At 46.4% G+C, this 20,998-nt stretch overlaps 2 protein-coding genes across 2 annotated transcripts in view; one reads left to right on the forward strand and one right to left on the reverse strand.

Moving 5' to 3' along the window:
• The window catches only part of LOC140720655 (uncharacterized), a 107,653-nt gene that overhangs the window by 60,388 nt on the left and 26,267 nt on the right, over positions 1-20,998 (reverse strand). The gene's annotated exons all lie outside the window — the stretch shown is intronic.
• LOC140720566 (uncharacterized) lies at positions 161-20,934 on the forward strand. Its single transcript, XM_073035403.1, has 4 exons — positions 161-290; positions 1,135-1,224; positions 10,715-12,069; positions 20,908-20,934. Exons 1-4 carry the CDS (start codon positions 161-163, stop codon positions 20,932-20,934), a joined length of 1,602 nt encoding a protein of 533 aa, XP_072891504.1.

Here is a 20,998-nt window from a genome sequence, read left to right on the forward strand (position 1 = left end):
GTTAACTAAGGAATCTGAATGTTCTTTAATCAAGATATAGAGGTAGTATTAATGCACAATAACTGTGATTTTAAATACCTAACAGCAGGGAAAAGGGGGATACGGAGATAATAAACAATAGAGATCCGGCAGATGTGGAAAAAAGAGATTCGCACGCGAAATGCTGGAGGAAGTCCGCAGGCCTGGCATCATCGATGGAGAGGAATCTCTCGACCTGAAACGTCATCTGTCTATTCTCCGTAGATGCTGTGTGACCTATGATTTCTGCCAGCATTTTGTGGTTGTTATGGGTACAGTGTCATAGACCCCAGAATAAGATCTGTCAATTGGGTGAAGGTAAGTATCTTTTGAAGTTTTGCAGCTACGTATTGAGAGACGAGCCAATTGACAAGGCTATCGCAATATGTCACAATATTTTTAGAGTGTACATTATAGCCCTCTGCGGGAAAATTTTATTTTTGGTTTTCTCCTTTTGTGCAACAAATATGGATTCATAAGAAACATTGTGAGTGGCTCCATGCCGTTGGACGCAGGATCAGGCTCCGCCGAATGGGGCTGAGTCACGGGGCCTCTGGTTATCTCCAGCCCGATCATGGCATTAGGTAGCACTGGAGACACAGCACGTTTGTAAGGATTTGCAGTGATGCTATGGCCCGACTATTGCCATGCTGCTTATTAAGTCCCCCGATTTGATCCTGGTCTTATCACAGGACAATTTACAATGGCCAAATAACCTGCCTACTGTGTGGGGACGGAGGCATCCGGATCACCCGGAGGAAACCCATGCGATCACAGTGAGAACCTACAAACTCTTACTGGCAGCAGCGGGAATTGCATCCAGGTCATTCAAACTGTAAAGGCTTGGGCCATTGTATAAGTCGTTGGTGAGACTGTGTTTGGAGTACAAAGTATGGTTCTGGCCGCTATATGTTTGAAAAGGCTTGGTTAAAGTGGAAAGAGTGCAGGGATTTGCGAGTCTGTTGTCAGGGCCAGAGATCTCCGTTCTGGGGAGAGAATGTCCGCTCTATGTCTTTACTCCCTGGAATGTCGGAGACTGAGCAGCAATCTTACAGAAGTGTTTTAAATTATGAAGGGCAGAGTAACTGACACGCTCTATTTTATTGTGTAATTCAGGTTATCGCCAGCAGGTGGTGCTTTCTTCTACCCAGACTGCAGACAAGCAGACAACAATCAACCAACGACAGTCAGTCATAATGGACACAGGTATGTTCACTGGGCTCTTTCTCACTAAAACTCTGTCATCACAGTACACGTGTATATAGAACATAGAATAGCACAGCACATTACAGGCCCTTCGACCCACAATGTTGAGCCGACCCTCAAACCCTGCCTCCCATATAACCACCCACCTTAAATTCCTCCATATACCTGTCTAGTAGTCTCTTAAACTTCACTAGTGTATCTGCCTCCACCACAGACTCAGGCAGTGCATTCCATGCAAAATCCACTCTCTGAGTGAAAAACCTTCCTCTAATATCCCCCTTGAAATTCCCTCATCTTACCTTAAAGCCATGTCCTCTTGTACTGAGCAGTGGTGCCCTGGGGAAGAGGTGCTGGCTGTCCAATCTATGTATTCCTCTTAAAATCTGGTACACCTCTATCATGTCTCCTCTCATCCTCCTTCTCTCCAAAGAGTAAAGCCTTAGCTCCCTTAATCTCTGATTATAACCCATACTATCTAAATCAGGCAGCATCCTGGTAAATCTCCTCTGTACTCTTTCCAATGCTTCCACATCCTTCCTATAGTGAGGCGACTAGAACTGGACACTGTACTCCAAGTATGGTCTAACTAGAGTTTTATAGAGCTGCATCATTACATCGCGACTCTTAAACTCTATCCCTCGACTTATGAAACCTAACACCCCATAAGCTGTCTTAACTACCCTATCTACCTGTGAGGCAACTTTCAGGGATCTGTGGACATGTACCCCCAGATACCTCTGCTCCCCCACACTACCATGTATCCTGCCAGTTACTATGTACTCTGCCTTGGAGTTTGTCTTTCCAAAGTGTACCACCTCACACTTCTCCGGGTTGAACTCCATCTGCCACTTCTCAGCCCAGTTCTGCAACCATTCAGTGTCTCCCTGCAACCTTCGACAATCCTCTGCACCACCAACCTTTGTGTCATCTGCAAGCTTGCCAGCCCACCCTTCTACCCCCACATCCAGGTCATTAATAAAAATCATGAAAAGTAGAGGTCCCAGAACCGATCCTTGTGGGACACCACCAGTCACAACCCTCCAATCCAAATGCACTCCATCCTCCTTGACCCTCTGCTTTCTGCAGGCAAGCCAATTCTGAATCAGTTAATGTAATCAACTAATTTCCCAGTATGGGCTGCACATTTAATAATGGTCAAAACTCGAGGTAGCAGTAGAGCGGTGAGTAAATTGTTTACAAAGGTTGCATTACTAATTGGGCGGCCAGAGGAAGTCAGGAATCCCCATGTTCCCAGAGAGCCCCGTAGTCATGTACAATTCCAAATGCATAACGGGAGTCTGTGTGAACGTTCCCACTTTAGTCTGTTGCTGGGATACAGGCACGAGTCAGAGCAAACAGCTCAGCCTTCTGGGCGGAGACAGCTGCTTCAAAAGATGTTTGCTCAATTACTTCACTGTAAATCACTATCGCATCGTTTCCCTGCTGGATCTACAAATGAGCTTCCATCCTCAGAAAACGCTGCCTCGGGCTTGAGGGAGTATTGCGGAAAGGATGGGAGAGTCTGTCCTTCTTTCACGGCTCATGGGGGGGGGCATTGCTGCTGCTGAGCTCGTGGCCTGAAATTGCCCAGAGATGGGGTAGAACGTCCTGGGTTCAGTCAATATTAACAGAATATCTTACCAGATGTCCTGTCTTCACCTCAAAGTCTTTCCAGTATCAGAGTTGGCCTGCAGCCAAGTCTTGCCAGTCTCCCTCAGTGCTGGAGGCTTGTTTCGACAGGATGTAGGCAAGGAATCCTGGGCTCTTTGGCTTGAACCCAGGGCAAACCCTGATGGTGGTATGGGGAGCCACCAGTCCTGTCTGTCACCAAAGGAAATCCGGAACTTCGGCCAGTAATGCACTGCCCTCTCTTCCTTTAACCTCTCCAATCACCGTGACTGGGAACTTTTGTCCCTCATGGGGTGCATGATATTGGCTTTCCTCAGAGAGCACCCCATAGAGTCATAGCACAGTCACATGAGAGTCGGCTGCTGGCGGAAGGGGTTCAAACGCAGTGGAGTCCACAGCACTGGGGATTCGGAAACTGGGGAAGCTGTCAGTTGTTCGCTAGTCGCAGGGTGATACCCTTGTCTGTGCATAAAATCTCAACTTCCAACGGACAGAGCAAGTCTCTCCTTACGAGATTACACCCCCAATTGGTGGTGACTGTAAATGAAACCTCACACTGGTTCCCCTGGAATTCCACCTGCAGTGGCTGGGTACGTGAATACGTACGTTCCGTGCCTCTGAACCCAGACAGAGTGATTGTCATCTCTGATAGCTGGAATCCCTTTTCCGATACTATTTCCTGATCAAGAGTGACTGTGGTTGCCCCCATATCAATTATAAACGGAATTGGAATTCCAGCAACTGTCAATATTACATTGGGCTCTTCCTGAGGGTTGGTACTTACGCTAGGAAGCATCCTTGCTTGTCAATTTCTAAACAGGTTGTTGTCCCCACCTGTCCCTTGGTAGGTTTTGGTTCCCATTTCTGATCCCCAGATGTAGCCCGCTCACGTCCTTCTTCCTGCTGAACATATTCACCTTTAATATTAGTTCCCTTCAGGGTTGATCGGGATTCGAAAGCCGGGTCCCAATAATATGTCAAAGCTCATCGCATTCGATTTCGGTCATTGTCAGGCCAATACATAATATTTGTTTTAATCATGTTGGCTAACTCAGTTGGTAAGCATTGGAGCAGTAAGGTATTATACTGGGGGGACAGATTCCCATCATTAAATGTTTGGTAAATCCACACGAACATGTAGAGAGAAGGCAATTACGAAGAATTCCACACACATTCCACGCTGGGTAAATGAAATAACAGTCGCCGAAGATCTTATCCGTCGATTAGTTCCGAAATCCACTTAGAAATATCACCAGATGACAGTCACAGGAATATCGTCTTCAAGTGGTTACCACAGAACACCCCGATTCCACGTAAGGGCCAACAAAAGTGATATCACAGGATACTCCAGCAAATCCACACATATGGATGATACGAAGTGACAGTCACACATCCGTTGTGCACTGCGTGCCGATGATCAGATCAATCCAACCTTTTGGGCATGGAAGAGTTGAAGCCTATAGCAGTCACAGGCTGAAGTTCCAACAGCTTGTCTCCCTCTCCCTCTCCCGCTCCCGCTCCCTCAGACTGCCGCAGCTTGGGTCTGACGTCACAGCCCCGCCTCACTCAGGCACTTAAAGCGACACTCACGCACTTAAAGCGACACTCACAGTAAACGAACCTGCGGTCTCGTAACACATTGCACCTCTAAAGTCTGACAGCAGACTAGCGAGTGAATCATCGATGGTGCAGAGTCTGAAACCGAAGATTTGTCAGCCTGAGTCAGGGGCTCCAGAGAGAGATGGGGTCCAGAGGAGGAGGACGAATAAGACCAGCAGGATGTGGTTAAAAGTGAAAGATTAGAAGTATTTGGAAACTGGCTGATTGAAAAAAAAGGTGGTTAATTTCTGCAAAACACAGGTGGAAATCAACAGATCAGGCAGAAATTTTGAAGAGGAATAAATAGAAAACGTTTAGGCAGAGCCCCTTCCGCATGTCTAGCCTGTGTACTCTGCTGCTTAGTTGCTCTCTGAATTGCAGAGTTCCTCCAGCGTTTTGTGTGTGCGTCTCTGTATTTCCAACAACTGCAGAATCTCCTGTGTTTTATATCTGCATTTTACTTCGGCATTAGATACACGTTGACATTGAGTATATTGCTTATGGGAGCCACACAATTTCTGCGTTAAAACAGCTGCAGATTTTTTCTATACCCAAGATTTAAAAAATGAGGTATGGACATTGAACCGGTGCTTGCAGAAATGTTCAATGGCACCGTGATTACCCATAGGGCCATGTGTTCAGAATTTCACTGGCGCTGAAGCGCCGATGAAATGCGTAGGCATCAGACTGAGGACGTCCCTGAGTATCATGCATGCGCGCAGTACACAGAAGGCTTTGAAAATGTCGGTTGCAGGTAAGAGCGATTCTCAATGTTTTTATCTTAAACACCGACTTCGGGATAATTCCTCTGAATTTCGGACACCATGGCCAGCAATCCCGGGACAGTCCTGCCCTCTTCCCTCTCTCTCAGCCCCACGATCCGTACACGGGCCCCGGGGAGCTTCCGGCTGATGAGGGAATGGGAACCGATGGATCGCTCAGACAGAACTGAGCTCCAGCTATCTAAATGCAAGGATTAGGAACTCAGAGAAAGGAAACAAAATCTTTTACATCACCAGTTCAGAAAATCGGCATTAGTACTCTTTTCCATAGATGCTGCCTGGCCTGCTGATCTCCTCCAGTATTTTGTGTGTGTTGCTTCCTCTACCTCCTCTTGCTCTGGACTTTTCTACCGGTGAGAACATGTTTTGTCCCATTCTCTCTGGGTACATAATGATATCAAATACCTTTGCCCTGGGCAACAAGTAGCTTTCACATCACAAATGTGCCAGACTCCAGTGAGAGAGAACTGCCCTTTCCTTCATATTCATTGGGATTTCATTCACTGAGTTCACCACCGTCAGTCATTGGGGGAGGGTTCGGAGGGAATATTTATGTAGAATACAGAAACTAGTGATGCCTGTTTGCATTTTGGTGATGCAAAATTTGCTGGAGAATTTGCAAGTGGGAAGAAGTGGAGTGAAATTTGGAAATCTGACTTTTTAAAGCATAATTTAGCAAGCAAACCACATATGGACAATGTGAAAAAGCTTTGGTGGGAAAATCCTCCATTTCCTGTTACAGGCCTGCTACATCGGTTGTGTGAGAGTGCAGGTGAACTGGATCAAACCCAGAGGAGATCAAACTTCCTATTGACAGTGATTTGCCAGCTGTGAAAATGAATACCTCTCTATATAAAATTTACTGTGCACATCTTGTCACTGGGTAAAAAAATGCACAGTACAAGATTTATCTGCACACTGGCTATTACAAATTATAGGGGTATTGGAGGGAAGGAGGGGAGACCAGTGTCCCTGATGCCCTCACCTACAAGATGTGCAGCTTGTAACCCTGCACTTCAATGAGCTGCAACTTGAAATGGGTGAATTCCAGATCATCCAGCAGTTGGAGGGGGTGATAGAGATGACATGAAGAGAGGTGAGTTACACCCAAGGTGCAGGACACAGGAAACTGGGTGAGAATCAGGAAGGAGAATGAGGTCAAATAGGCATCGCAGAGTACTCTAGTGGCCATCCCCCACAACAACAGGTGGATCACTTTAGTAGCTGTTGGGAGGAAAGTCAAAAGGCTGATAGGGGATTCGTTAGTTAGAGGAACAGAACAAGAGGGGACGAATATCCTAGTGCTAAGGCTTGCTAGTGGTAGTGAGCAGGGGAAGGGGTGATGTGGTTAAAATAAGTTGTAGGGGGAATAGGAGCCAGAATGACAGAACAGATAGTGGAGAGGGTGAATTGAATTGACGTTATTAGATACCTACTTCATAAACATGAGGAGTTGAAATATTTACCTTACATCTCCATCTAAATGTGCAATGTGTAATTTAAAGTAATTTATAATAGATAGTTTGTACATAGGACCGTCAATATAACATCGAAATGCAATTGTATCAGCATGAATTAATCAGTCTGATGGCCTGGTGGAAGATGATGTTGTTGCTCCTTTTGCTGTGATACCGTTTCCTGGATGGTAGCAGCAGGAACAGTTTGTGGTTGGGGTGAATTGGGCCTGTTTGTCCCTGATATTCATTGGGCCCTTGTTATACACCTGTCCATGTAAATGTACTGAATCATGGAAAGTAGACTGTGCAATGTATAATTTCCTTGTTTATATTTAGAGACATTTTTTGGTGTATAAAATGATGAGGGGTATTGAGCGTGTGAGTGGCCAGAGGAGTGTTTTTTTCCCCCCAGGGTTGAAATGGTTAATGCCACTTTTCCACACTCCCATAGACCCTTTGTCCATCTCCTGAGTAAATAGAGATGAAAAAATATTTAAGACCTCCCCCATCTGCTTTGTTTCCACACGTGGATTGTTATTCCGGTCTTCCAGAGGACCAACTTTGTGCCTTGCAATCCTTTTGCTCTTAATCTATCACTAGAATCCCTGAGGATTATCCTTCACCTTTTCTGTGACAGCAACCTCATGCCATCTTTTAGCCATCCTGATTTATTTCTTATGTGTTCTCTAGCATTTCTTATACTCCATAAGAAACTGACTGCCTATCCCTGTTATGCAATTCCATCTTGTGCTTTACCAGGGTCTCAATATCACTTGCAATCCAAGTTTCCCTACAGTTTCTATCTTTACCTTTTATTCTGACATACCCGCTTACTACTTTCAAAATTTTGCTTTGAAGGCCTCCCATTTACCAAGCACACCTTTGCCATAAAGCAGCCTGTCCCAATCCACAGTTGCCAGATCCTAGTGTTGATTCCAGGTGTTGATCCATGCCCTGAACACATCCACCTTTCCTACGCTGCTCCTTGTATTGCAATATACAGGGCTCAGCATATTCACTGCACCATGCTCAACTTTTTCATTCCTGACTTTGTCTGAGGCCTGAACAACATCTGTCTCCACAACCTCTCCACTATCTGTTCTGTTATTCAGGCTCCCATTCCCCCTGCAACTTAGTTTAACCCTCCTTACCCCCGCATCCCACCATGCAGATCTATCACCCCTCAGGCTTTCCTCTCCCAGATCAATAAAAAGGAGGTGCATACCAGGTACAGGCAGATAAGAACAAATGACAGGAAATTCAAGTGAACACTTATGAAAGAAATAAAGGCATGAGGTTGCCCCAGCAGACAAGGTGAAGGAGAATCCTCAGGGATTCTGCAGATATGTTAAGAGCAAAAAGATTGCAAGAGAAAAAATAATTCTCTGGAAGATCAGAATGGTAATCCATATGAAGGGATAACATAGACTTGGGGAGATTTTTTTTGCATCGGTATTTACTCAGGGGATGGACACAGAGTCTATAGAAGTGAGGCAAAGCCACATCAACTTCATGGACCCTGTACAGATTACAGAGGTGGAGGGGTTTGTTGTCTTGAGGCAAATTAGTGTGGATCAATCCCCAGGGCCTGACAAGTTGTTCACTAGGACCCTGCGGAAGACAAGTGCAGAAATTATTGGGGCCTTAGCACAGATATTTAAATCATCCTTAGTGACAGGTGAGTTACTGGAGGATTGGAGGACAGACAATGTTGTTCTGCTGTTCAAGAAAGGCTGTAAAAATAAACTAGGAAATTATACGTTGGTGAGCTTGACATCAGAACTGGGAAAGTTATTGGAATGTGTGTGCAGGAACCAAGTATATACTGTAAGTATTTGGATAGGTGTGGACTGATAAAGGATAGACAGCATGGCTCTAGCCAATCTTTTAGAGTCTCTCGAGGAAGTTATCAGGGAAGTGGATGAAGGCAAGGCAGTGGATGTTGTCTATATGGACTTTAGCAAGGCATTTGACAAAGTCTCATATGGGAGGTTGGTCAAGAAGGTTCAGTCACTCAGCATTCAAGATTAGACAGTAAATTGAATGAGACACTGTCTTTGGGAGAAGCCAGAGTGTGGTAGCAGATGGTTGCCTCTCTGACTGGAGGCCTGAGTCTAGTGGTTACCACAGGGATCAGTGCTGGATCTGTTGTTGTTTGTCATGTATATCAGTAATCTGGATGATAGTGTGGTTAACTGGATCAGCAAATTTGTGGATGACAACAAGACTGGGGGTTTAGCGGACTGCGAGAAGACTATCATGGCTTGCAGTGTGATCTGCACCAGGTGGGAAAATGGTTTTAGAAATGGAAAATGGAATTTAATGCAGACCAGTGTGAGTCTTTCACAGTGACTGGTCAGGTACGGAGGAGTGTTGTGGAAGAAAGGGACCTGGGAATACAAGTCCTTAATTTACTGAAAGTGGTATCACAGGTAGATAGGGATGGAAAGAATGATTTGAGCCCATTGCCCTTCATGAACCAAAGTACTGATAACAATAGATGGATGTTATGTTGACTTCTAGAAGACATTGGTGAGGCCTAATTTGGAGTATTGTGTGCAGTTTTGGTCACCTACCTACAGGAAAGATGTAAAAGAAGTTCAGAGATTTCAGAGAAAATTCACAAGGATGTTGCCATGTCTGGAGGACTTGGGTTATAAGGAAAGATTAAACAAATCAGGACTTTATTCCTTGGAATGCAGAAGATTGCGGGGAGATTTGATTGTGATAGAGAGGCACAGATAGTGTTAATGCAAGCTGGCTTTTTCCACGAAGATTGGGTGGAATGACAACCAGAGGCCATGGGTTAAGGGTGAAAGGTGAAATCTTAAGGGGAACATGAGGGGACACTTCTTCACACAGACGGTTATCCGGCTGTGGAATGAGCAGCCAGCACAACTGGTGCATGCGAGCTTGATTTCAACATTTAAGAGGTTTGTGTTGGTACCCGGATGGTAGAGGTGTGGGAGGGGGCTGTTTAAATAGTTCAGCACAAACTAGATGGCCCAAAGGGCCTGATTCTGTGTTGAAATTTTCTATGATTGTGACAAGAACCTGAAATAATACAAAAATTCACTCTAACCCCTTTTGACAGCTGTGTGAACCAACCAGTCATTTCAGCAGGATTTTTTTATATGGCGTTAAAACTGTGGCACTTTAAGTTAATAATACATAAAAGAAGATCCCAGCTGCACGTCAAGAAAAACTATTTGTGTGAGAGTGTTTCAGTTACTGTGGGGTGAGGAACCCATGCAGCTCAGTGGGAACAGGGAATAATACCAATGGAGAGAGTCAAACTGAGCCAGGAGACGGCAGAAATGCCCCTTTCTTATAGAGACAGGAAGAGCATCAGGGAATTGATGGTCATTCCAGATACCAGCACTCTGCCCAGTCAGGAGATGATTTCTCTGTCCAACTTTCGTTGAACCTCACTGTAACAGTGTGACACCAGATCAAACCTTGGCAACTCAAGTAATCTCATCTGAAATGTTGTCCTGCACCCATTGATGGATTTTGTAAATCTTTTTACAGGTTAAAAATGAGAAGGAATTCGTCTCCAGGAAGCTCAAACACGGCACAGCAGTTTTGTTGTCTCTGTCGAGATATTTAAGAAGTGGAGCAAGGGAACCAATTGACCACCCTTCCTGCTCAGACTGTGGGGAGGGATTCACTCGGTCATTTGACCAACTGGCACGCCTGTAATTTACACAGGAGAAAGGCCTTTCACCTGCTCAGACAGTGGGAATGGATTCACTCGGTTATCACAATTGAAGGTGCATCAGCAAGTTCACACTGGGCAAGGCCATTCACCTGTTCTGTGTGTGAGAAGGGGTTCAGTCGGTCTTCCCACCTGTGGACACACCGATCAGTTCACACCGAGCAGAGGCTGGTCATCTGCTGAATTTCTGGGAAAGGAAATCTCAGTTATCTGACCTAATGGCTCACCAGCGAGTTCACACTGGGGATAAGCCGTTCACCTGCTCAGTCTGTGGGAAGAGATTCACTCATTTATCCCGACTACAGAGTCACGAGCGAGTTCACAATGGGAAAGGCCGTTCACCTGCTCAGTCTGTGGGAAAGGATTCACTCTGTCATCGACCCTACTGGTACATCAGCGAGTTCACACTGGGGAGAAGCCGTTCACCTGCTCAGTCTGTGGGAAGAGATTCACTCGGACATCCAACCTACGGAGTCACCAGCGAGTTCACACTGGGGAGAAGCCATTCACCTGCTCAGTCTGTGGGAAAGGATTCACTCTGTCATCTACCCTACTGGTACATCAGCGAGTTCACACTGGGGAGAAACCGTTCACCTGCTCAGTCTGTGGGAAGGGATTCACTCTGTCATCTACCCTACTGGTACATCAACGAGTTCACACTGGGGAGAGGCCGTTCACTTGCTCAGTCTGTGGGAAAGGATTCACTCTGTCATCTACCCTACTGGTACATCAGCGAGTTCACACTGGGGAGAGGCCGTTCACCTGCTCAGTCTGTGGGAAAGGATTCACTCTGTCAGCGACCCTACTGGTACATCAGCGAGTTCACACTGGGGAGAAGCCGTTCACCTGCTCTGTCTGTGGGAAGAGATTCACTCGGTCATCCATCCTACAGAGTCACCAGCGAGTTCACACTGGGGAGAAGCCGTTCACCTGCTCAGTCCGTGGGAAGGGATTCAGTCATACATCCCACCAACAGAATCACCTGCGAGTTCACACTGGGGAGAGGCCATTCACCTGCTCAGTCTGTGGGAAGAGCTTCACTTATTTATCCACCCTACAGAATCATCAGCGAGTTCACACTGGGGAGAAGCCGTTCACCTGCTCCGTCTGTGGGAAGGGATTCACTTGGTTATCTGGCCTACAGAGACACCAGCGAGTTCACACTGGGGGGAAGCCATTCATCTGCTCAGAATGTGGAAAGGGATTCACACAGTCATCCAACCTACAGAGTCATCAGCGAGTTCACACTGGGGAGAGGCCGTTCACCTGCTCAGTCTGTGGGAAAGGATTCACTCTGTCATCTACCCTACTGGCACATCAGCGAGTTCACACTGGGGAGAAGCCGTTCACCTGCTCACTCTGTAGGAAGGGATTCACTCATTCATCCCACCTACAGAATCACCAGCGAGTTCACACTGGGGAGAAGCCATTCACCTGCTCAGAATGTGGGAAGAGATTCACTCAGTCATCCCACCTACAGAGTCATCAGCGGGTTCACACTGGGGAGAGGCCATTCACCTGCTCAGTCTGTGGGAAAGGATTCACTCGGTTAGCTAACCTACAGAGACATCAACGAGTTCACACTGGGGAAAAGCCGTTCACCTGCTCAGTCTGTGGGAAGAGCTTCACTCAGTCATTCCACCTACAGAATCATCAGCGAGTTCACACTAGAGAGAGGCCGTTCACCTGCTGAGAATGTGGGAAAGGATTCACTCAGTCATCCCACCTACTGGCACCCCAGTCAGTTCACTATGGGGAGTGGCCATTGTTATGAATCCCTAGGTTTTGTTTGCCGTAGATTGTCATTTTAAGAGAGAGAGAGAGAGAGAGAGAGAGATTAAGAAGGCAAATCAGTCTGACTTGCAACTTGTTTAGTTTTAACCAAGGACACAGACACTCAGAGTCAGACGGAGACGAAGGAGGAAAAATGGAAGGATCGAAACCAGGGAACTAGTGGCCAAGGGTCACTGTTTGGAACTTTCCTATGCCCACAAGGGTGGGCTAATTATCGATTCACCGTACATCGAATGTGTCGTTGTCCCCTCATTTGATCCATAGGAGTGGATCTGATTTGGGGTATCCTGTGAAGACCACTTATGTGTTAACCCTTGCCTGGCTGTGGTGTGGTAATTCATTAAGACGATACCCCTTATGACAAGTCACTTTGGGTGGTAATTAGTATGTGGATTTGGAAGGATGACAGATAAAATCTACAGCGACTGTTGGTCTCGTTTTACCACCATGGAACCTGTGGAATATGATATAATTGCCTTCTCTCAACATTTACCCTGGATTACAAATATCTCTCTCTCATCACGTATTCCATGGTTGAACTGAACTTTCATACTTTACCATCTAAAGACTCCAAACCTTATTTCCCCCGAGCTCAATAGTTTGGGAGTTATATTTATACACATTTATACACATAACACTCACGAGGTAATCTGCAGATGCTGGAAATTCAAACAACGCACATAAAATGTTGGTGGAACACAGCAGGCCAGGCAGCATCTATAAGGAGAAGAACTGTCGACGTTTCAGACTGAGACCCTTCGTCAGGACTAACTGAAAGGAAAGAAACTAAGAGATTTGAAAGTAGTGGGGGTAAGGTGAAATGTGAAATGATAGGAGAAGAATGGAGGGGGTGGGATGACGCTAAGAGCTGGGAAGGTGATTGGCGAAAGTGATACAGAGCTGGAGAAGGGAAAGGATCATGGGACGGGAGGCCTCGGGAGAAAGAAAGGTGGGGGGGGGGGGAAGCACCAGAGAGACATGGAAAACAGGCAAGCAATTAAATATGTCAGTGATGGGGTAAGAAGGGGAGGAGGGGCATTAACGGAAGTTAGAGAAGTCAATGTTCATCCCATCAGGTTGGAGGCTACCCAGCCGGTATATAAGGTGTTGTTCCTCCAACCTGAGTTTGGATTAATTTTGACAGTTGAGGAGGCCATGGATAGACATATCAGAATGGGAATGGGACATGGAATTAAAATGTGTGGCCACTGGGAGTAGTCTGTTGCTGCTGGTTCGTTTCTAAAGCGTTACGGTTTGTAACAAAATGGGGCCTGCATCTGGGATATGAACAAATTTAAGGATTGATTTAATATCAATTTTATTGGGGAAATCCCTTTTGATTTATTTGTGTGTGGAAAATCAGCAGCAATGGATGTTGATAGATATCTGGAAGTGTGATCCTCTCAGGCATTAGAGGACACCAGAAGGATTGAGTTGTAGAGTATTGCTAAAACGTTAATACTTGCTAAGGTGAAATTGACAATGAAGAGGGCACAGATGCAGAGGATAATAGCTGAACATTATGTATCTGAGGGAGTGTTTAAAGTGGAGGAGTTGGAGTTTCCTGAAAGTAAACCTCGTGAGCTTGAGCTCCAGGACAAGTTAGAAAAATTAAAGCTGGATGCTGCGGAAAGGCAGAGGCAGTTTCAGGCTGGAGAGGCAGAAAAGCAGAAAGAAAATTCTCTGAAGCAGCTTATTATTTATTTATTTATGCTGCCCCAGTCATCACCACTGGGCTATAAATGTGCAGGAGCAGTGTGTGGTTCAGTGCTTTGTTCAAGGACACACACGCTGCCTCGGCTGAGGCTCGAACTTATGACTTTCAGATCACTAGTTCAACACCTCAACCACATGGCAATGCACCACACATTATGACATAGTGAAACAGGCTGTGCTCAAAGCTTACGAGTTGGTCCCAGAAGCAGACAGGCAAAAGTTTAGAAATTTGAAGAAATCTGTGAACCAGACATACAGAATTTGCTTATGAGAAATTTGTGTGTATTGACCGCTGGTGCACATCTGAACATGTAAATGATGATTTTAACAGCTTGAAAGAGTTGGTTTTAATTGAAGAATTCAGAAGGTGCGTCCCTGATGGCATAAAGACGTATTTAGATGGAAATGATGCTGCCACTGTGCAGGAATCTGCTGGATTAGCAGATCTGTTTGCTTTAACTCATAAAGTTATGTTTACCCTGAATAAGAGTTTCCAAAAGGCACTTGTCAAGTTGTGGGTAAATCGAATGAACTCACCCCAGTGGCCTGTACCTGCATTCGGTGAACCCTTTTCCAAAGTTATAGTGGATTGTGTTGGCCCATTGCCAAAGACTAAAGCTGGCCATCAGTATCTGCTAACTATTATGTGTACTGCATCCAGATTCCCAGAGGCAATACCTCTCAGAAATATTAAAGCTAAAACTGTGGCCAAGGCTCTCACCAAGATTTTCAGTTTATTCGAATTGCCTAAAGAAATCCAGTCTGATCGAGGATGTAATTTTACATCTGGATTATTCCAGCAGGTAACTTCTGAACTGGGAGCAAAACAAATTGCATCATCTGCATACCATACAGAATCACAAGGGGCTTTAGAAAGATTTCATTCTACTCTCAAAACAATGATTAAGACATATTGTGTTGAAAATAGAAAAGACTGGAATGAAGGAATACATTTGCTTTTGTCCATAGAAAGAGAGTCAGTACAGGAATCACTGGGCTTTACTCCATTTGAACTTGTATTTGGTCGCAGAGTGACCTTTGACCTTGTTAAAAGGAACAGTGGATTGATGTTAACTCGTTAGACTATGTTTTGAAGTTCAAAAATAAACTACACCAAGCCTGTAGTCTAGCGAGACAAAACTTAAAGATTTCTCAAAACAAAATGAAGTGTTGGTTTGATAACAGTGCTCGCGAAAGAAAATACCGGGTGTGAGATAAGGTGCTTGCCTTATGTTAACGAATCCACTTCAGGTGAAATTCAATAGACCGTATGAAATAGTCTCCCAAATTAATGATGTGAATTATGTTATTAAAACACCCAACTGACTTGAACTAACACAGGTGGTACACATAAATATGATAAAGCCTTTTTTGACAGCAGGTACTATCTGTGTGTGTTGTTGTCAAAACAAATGAAACTGGCAACCCTGAGAATGAAACAATTGACTCGTCTGAGACTTTTCACAAGCCAAACATGGTCCCAGTTAGGCTAATGAACTCGGTTGTTCCAGAAAACATTGCTAACAAGTTGTCTCATCTGCAGCCAAAGCAACAACAACAGCTGAAGGAATTAATTCTGAAGTTTAATGATTTATTTCCCGATGTTCCCAAGCAAACCACGGTCGCGGTACATGATGTAGATGTTGGTCAAGCCAAACTGATTAAACAACACCCACTTCGCATCATCGTAGAAAAGTGTAAATTGGCTGACCAGGGAATTGAGTATTTGCTGGAGAATGGTATTATTAGGCCTTCAAAATGAGATTGGAGTCACCCTTGATTATTGTGCCCAAACGTGATGGTATTGTTAGATTTTGCACTGATTATAGGAAGGTAAATGCAGTAACAAAAACAGATGCCTATCCTATCCCTAGGGTAGATGTTTGCATCGATAAGGCTGGAAAAGCTAATTTCTTACAAAGATTGATCTGTTGACAGGGTATTGGTGTTTTCCATTGACGGACAGAGGTAGAGAAATTTCTGCGTTTGTGACACCATCTGGGTTGTATGAATACAATGTTTTGCCTTTTGGAAGGAAAAATGCTCCAGGAACATACCAGAGAATGATTGATTTTGTAATTCGAGGGTTAGAACACACAGATACCTATATTGATGACTTAGTTACAGGGAGTGGCACTTGGGAAGAGCATAGCTCTGCAGTAGAAAAGCTATTTGACAGGCTTTCATTGGACAACCTTACAGTTAACTTGGCTAAGAGTGAATTTGGCCATGCCAGTGTGACCTGTCTTGGCTATGTTGTAGGTCAAAGGAAGTTGGCTCCTGTTCGGGCAAAAGTCCAGGCAATTTCTCAAGTTCCTATTCTGACTGCTAAGAAGGCTCTTAGAAGGTTTCTGGGAATGGATGGATATTATCGTAAGTTCTGTAAGAACTTTGCTGATATCGCTCTTCCTCTGACCAATCTCCTGAAGAAGGGTGAAAAGTTTGTTTGGATCGAGCCTTGTCAGAAGGCATTTAATTGATTGTTATCAGTATTTCAAATTAGGCCAATCAATGTAGTGCTGTCAGCAAATTTAATTAGCAGATTGGAGCTGTGGGTGGCAACACAAGTCATGGGTGCACAGAGAGTAAAGGAGGGGGCCAAAGAGACAACACTGTTGGTTATGTGTCCTGAGGGTCAGAGAGACAGAGGAGATGGAGCCCACTCTTACCACCTGCCGGCGATCTGACAGGAAGTCCAGGATCCAGCTACACAAGGCAGGGTGAAGGCCGAGGTCTCTGAACTCCTTGTCGATACTTCACGCCTTCGTATGGCTACTGCTCTGCCCATGACTGCAAGGAACTTCAGAGAACTTTGGAGAGCAGAGAACATCAGAGAAACAGGCCTCCCCTCCATGGACTCTTCCTACACTTCCCCTCCCTCGGAAAAGCAGGTCATGTACTCAAAGAACCTCACAATCTGGACATTCTTGCTGCAAACCCGCTCCAACATTGGCGGAGATATACAAAAGCCTTAAAGCGCGTAACACCAGGCTGAAGGATGGCTTCCTGTCTGCAGTTATAAGCCAAATGAATGATAAAATGGACTCGGCCTCACAATGTAACTCGACCTGACCCTGCACGATATGTCTATCTGTACTGCACTTTCTCTGCAGCCATAATACTTTGTTACAGTTATTGTTCTGTCGTATATCAGCTCAATGTACTGTCGTAATGTATCGATCTGTGTGGATGGTACGTCAGGCAGGATTTTCACTGTAGCTCAGTACGTGATGATAATAAATTCCCCATTTTAATTGTGTGGAACTATTTGACTGGGTTGTTGCTTTGGTAATTCTGAAGTGAAGCTGAACTAAACTTTACACATTAATGAGAAGCTCAGATAAATACAAATGGCTAAATTCTCACATAAATGGGTCATACACCCAGAAACACTGGCAACACTTCAGCACCTCAAAACAGTGAATGAAACATGCAGAAAATATTGCAGGAAAAAAACATTGTCCACCAACAATGAGAGGACGTGACAGATCCGGATCTCACTGCCTTGTCTGAACGGGGAAAGGTGAAGCTACACGTACACGTAGAGCAGTGACCCGCAGATGCTGCAGATCTGCGGAAAAACGTGAACACGAAACGGGGTCACGTGACGGGTGGAGGGACTCCCTCCTGAACCGGTGACTCTGCTCCTCTCCCCTCACACGCTGCCCGACCCATCCACCGCATTCCCCACATTATTCCATTTTTACACCAGGTACATGTCTACTTTTCCACACCATCTCTACACCGATCCCTTTCCCTCCACCCCCAGGTTACAGAGTCACAGGTTCGATTCCCATCCCGGTCCAAAACATAATTTAGACCCAATCAGGAAATATTCACATTTCATTTAAATCAGTTCTGTGTTTATAAACACTAATTTCTATTCACATTCCTCCGGAGCCTTGCTGGACAGGAACACTGAAACATCAAGTGAGAAACAGCAGGAGGCCATTCAGCCCCTCTAACCATCAGCAAGATGGCGGCTGTTCTCCCATCTCAGCCACATGTTTCTGCCCGATCCTCATTTCCTCGATCCCTTCGGTGTCCACACATCTGCCGGCCTCTCTTTTATGTGAGGACGATCACCGAGTCTTCACCGCCCACTGTGGAGGGGATTTACAGATATTCATCACCCTCGGAGTGAACACATTTCCCTCATCTCAGTCCCGGACAGTCCACCCACTGTTTCAGAGACTGGGATCCCTGGTTCAGCCAGTAATGATGTTGTCCATTTCAATGTGTTCACCTCTCAGTCCTCGATTCTCCAAATGAAAGGGTTATCACATTTGATCTTTCTTTATATGATGACCCCACCACTCCAGGGATCAGTCTGGTGAATCTTCATCGCACTCTCTATAACAAATACTCTCTAACCTCTTTCTTCATCCTCTATGGAATTAATTTCCATCTTCTGCAGCCCCGATTTGCCCCAACCACTCACCTCCCACCCCTATCACTATTTCCACCTTCCCACCTGCCCCTCACCTGGATCCACCTCTCACTCCCCAGCTCTTGCCCCATTCCCACCCCTCACCTCTTTTCTCTGACTATTTCCAGTCCACTATCAGTCCAGAGGGAGGGTCTCGGTCCATTTCCCTCCACAGAGTTCCTCCGACAGTTTGTTCTTTGGTCTGTATAACCCGTGTTAGTATGGGGAGCGGGATTTTACACCATATTCCAGGTACAATCTCAACAAATCCCAAATAATTGTCACTTTGCCCGGACCACTGGCCCCGCTTGCAGGGCAACAGTCTGCCGGTGTTTGCCCCCAATATGGTGAATCCCTCTGCTCGACACCACCGTGGGCTCAGACATTTCCACAGATGAGCCCCTCCTGTCCCCACCGGGACAAACATCCTGTCCGCCCCCTCTCTCACCATCTTCACCCTTTCAATAAAATCCCTCCCCGGGGAACCGGCATCAAACCGACGGGCCGAGCGGGCTCCTCCTACCTCTCAGCGATACATCAGACTCCGGTCGCAGGAGACGCTTCACAAACGCCCCAACTTCCCTCGGAGGGAAATGGAAATAAATCAGAAAGCGGACATTTACTTTGAGGTTTTCTCCGCTCTGAGGAGGCGGTCGGCGCTTGAGCGGGAGACGGACTCAGCGGGGTAACGCCCACTCGGCTTGTCCGCCTCCGCGACTGGTTGTAACCAGTGATTGACATCGCTTCGCACCAATGGGAATAGCGCAGCTCCTGAATCCTCTGTTGACAGCGGTGGGGGAGGGGCTGGTCACGTGATTATTAGCCCAGCCGTTAAACCGATAAAGCTCGAGCACAGCAGCGCGTGGGTGACGTAAGACACCGCGCACGTGAGGGCAGATCCCGGTGTGGGGAGCCCGTGTGTGACGTCAGGCGCGTGGGGGGGGGGGAGGAAGAAGCTGTGTGACGTCACCTGTGTGATTGCGCTGGCATTTAAAAGCACCTTAATGGACTTTTCAGTGGGACAACAACATTAATCACGGGTTTCATCACTGAATCCAGTGTTGTGGGATGTAAAGTCCGCTGTTATGTGTCCGGCTGTGCCGTGTTGTTGGTGGAGTGGGCAGCGTGGTGTTTGTCTCGATTCGGGTCACAACACCAGAATTACCAGCGGGGTCCACACACAGTGTATTAGTCAACAGAAAACCTCTCGTCCCTGCAGTCTTTGTCTCCTGGTAAACTCAACACCCTGAGTGTGGACCATAGATACCCCTTCCTCTCAGAGTCAGGGGATCATTCAGACAGCTGATAGCTGAGAGGAATTATATTTATTGGTCATTAAAGTTCACCCAGATTCGTTTGGACGGATTTGATGTGGAGTTCGGGGTGTCACAGTGAAAGGGCCGGACGGCCGAACTCTCTCCGTTGTCCAAACATCCTTCCAGGTGAGGCGACACTTCACCTGTGAATCTTCCGGGGTCGCCCGTTGTGTCCGCTGCTCCCGATGCGGCCGCCTCGACACTGGTGACACCGGCTCCTCCGCGGTTGTGCGGGGTAGATTTGTTTTCTTTTTATCGGGGGTCGATGTTATTGTTCCCTTTTGTGCGGGAGGGGTGGGTTTGGGGGTTGATGATCGGGATGACGTTCTTTTTTATGCGGGGGTTGGGGTGGGAGTTTGATTTTTCTCTCTGATAGAGGCTGCCCGGCCTGCTGAGTCCCGCCAGCATTTTGTTTGTGTTGCTCTGAATTTCCAGCATCTGCAGACTTTGTCGTGTTTGTGATTTACCTCTCCGTTGCCCCTCCCGCCTCCGGCCACTTTGTGGGCCGAAGGGCCTGTATCGTGCTGTAGGTTTTCTATGTTTCTATGAAAAGTGCCGGGAACGAGCTCTGCCGGACGGCTGGAGGCTCCGGGCTCTCCGGTCCCGCAGCCCCGGTTTTAGCTTTGCGCCCGAGCCCGGGCTGTGGGATCAGTTAGTTGTGGTTCCCAGGCTCGGAGGGGTTTGGGGTGAGGAGGATCTGTCTGTGTGTGTGTGGGTAGAAGTTATGGGTGGACTGTAGTCGGGGGGGATGGGGGGTGGGGCTGCTGTTGTGAGAAAGTGGGATGATCGGACGTTCCGTGACCCGGGTCAAATAAAGTTGTAAACAGGGGAGGATCTGCTCCGTTGTATCGGACGCTCGCGTGTCCTTTCAGGAAGCAGCAATTCTCTCTTCAAATGAATTACTGTCTAATCTTGCTGTTACCATGGTGTTTGTTACAAAGCCCCAGTGTCTGGAAGAGCTGTCAGCGTCATGGGCTGTTGATGCAGATTGGGATGGCGGTGGGGTGTCAGTGACCTCTGTATCAGAGAACAACACGGGTTTCTACATCCTCCTGTGAGATATAAATGTCCTCACAGTGGATTCGCATCAGCTGGCATAGCTGGAGTTTGCAAGGGGAAAGGGAGTAGGGAAGGGCCTGAGGAGAGAGAGTTTTAATCAGCAAACCATCGTCCGGGGTGGAGGGGTACAGGAGCTGTCTGATAGATCATTTTACAGTAATTGTGTTTTTATATAATCTCACAGATGGTGACTGAGGAAGGAGCTTGTTGAGGGAGGAGACCCGGAGGTGAGCAAGTCAGACACGGTATCAGGAGAGTGACAGTGATGTGATTTC

This window comes from Hemitrygon akajei, unplaced genomic scaffold, assembly GCF_048418815.1.
Source record: "Hemitrygon akajei unplaced genomic scaffold, sHemAka1.3 Scf000045, whole genome shotgun sequence".
Taxonomy (NCBI): domain Eukaryota; kingdom Metazoa; phylum Chordata; class Chondrichthyes; order Myliobatiformes; family Dasyatidae; genus Hemitrygon; species Hemitrygon akajei.

Bases quoted from the DNA above. Each gene is read 5' to 3' on its own strand.
- LOC140720566 (XM_073035403.1), top strand. From the start codon at position 161: ATGCTGGAGGAAGTCCGCAGGCCTGGCATCATCGATGGAGAGGAATCT. The intron at 291-1,134 runs GTACAGTGTCAT...TGTGTAATTCAG, and splicing joins GCATTTTGTGGTTGTTATGG to GTTATCGCCAGCAGGTGGTG. The intron at 1,225-10,714 runs GTATGTTCACTG...TCCCGACTACAG, and splicing joins GTCAGTCATAATGGACACAG to AGTCACGAGCGAGTTCACAA.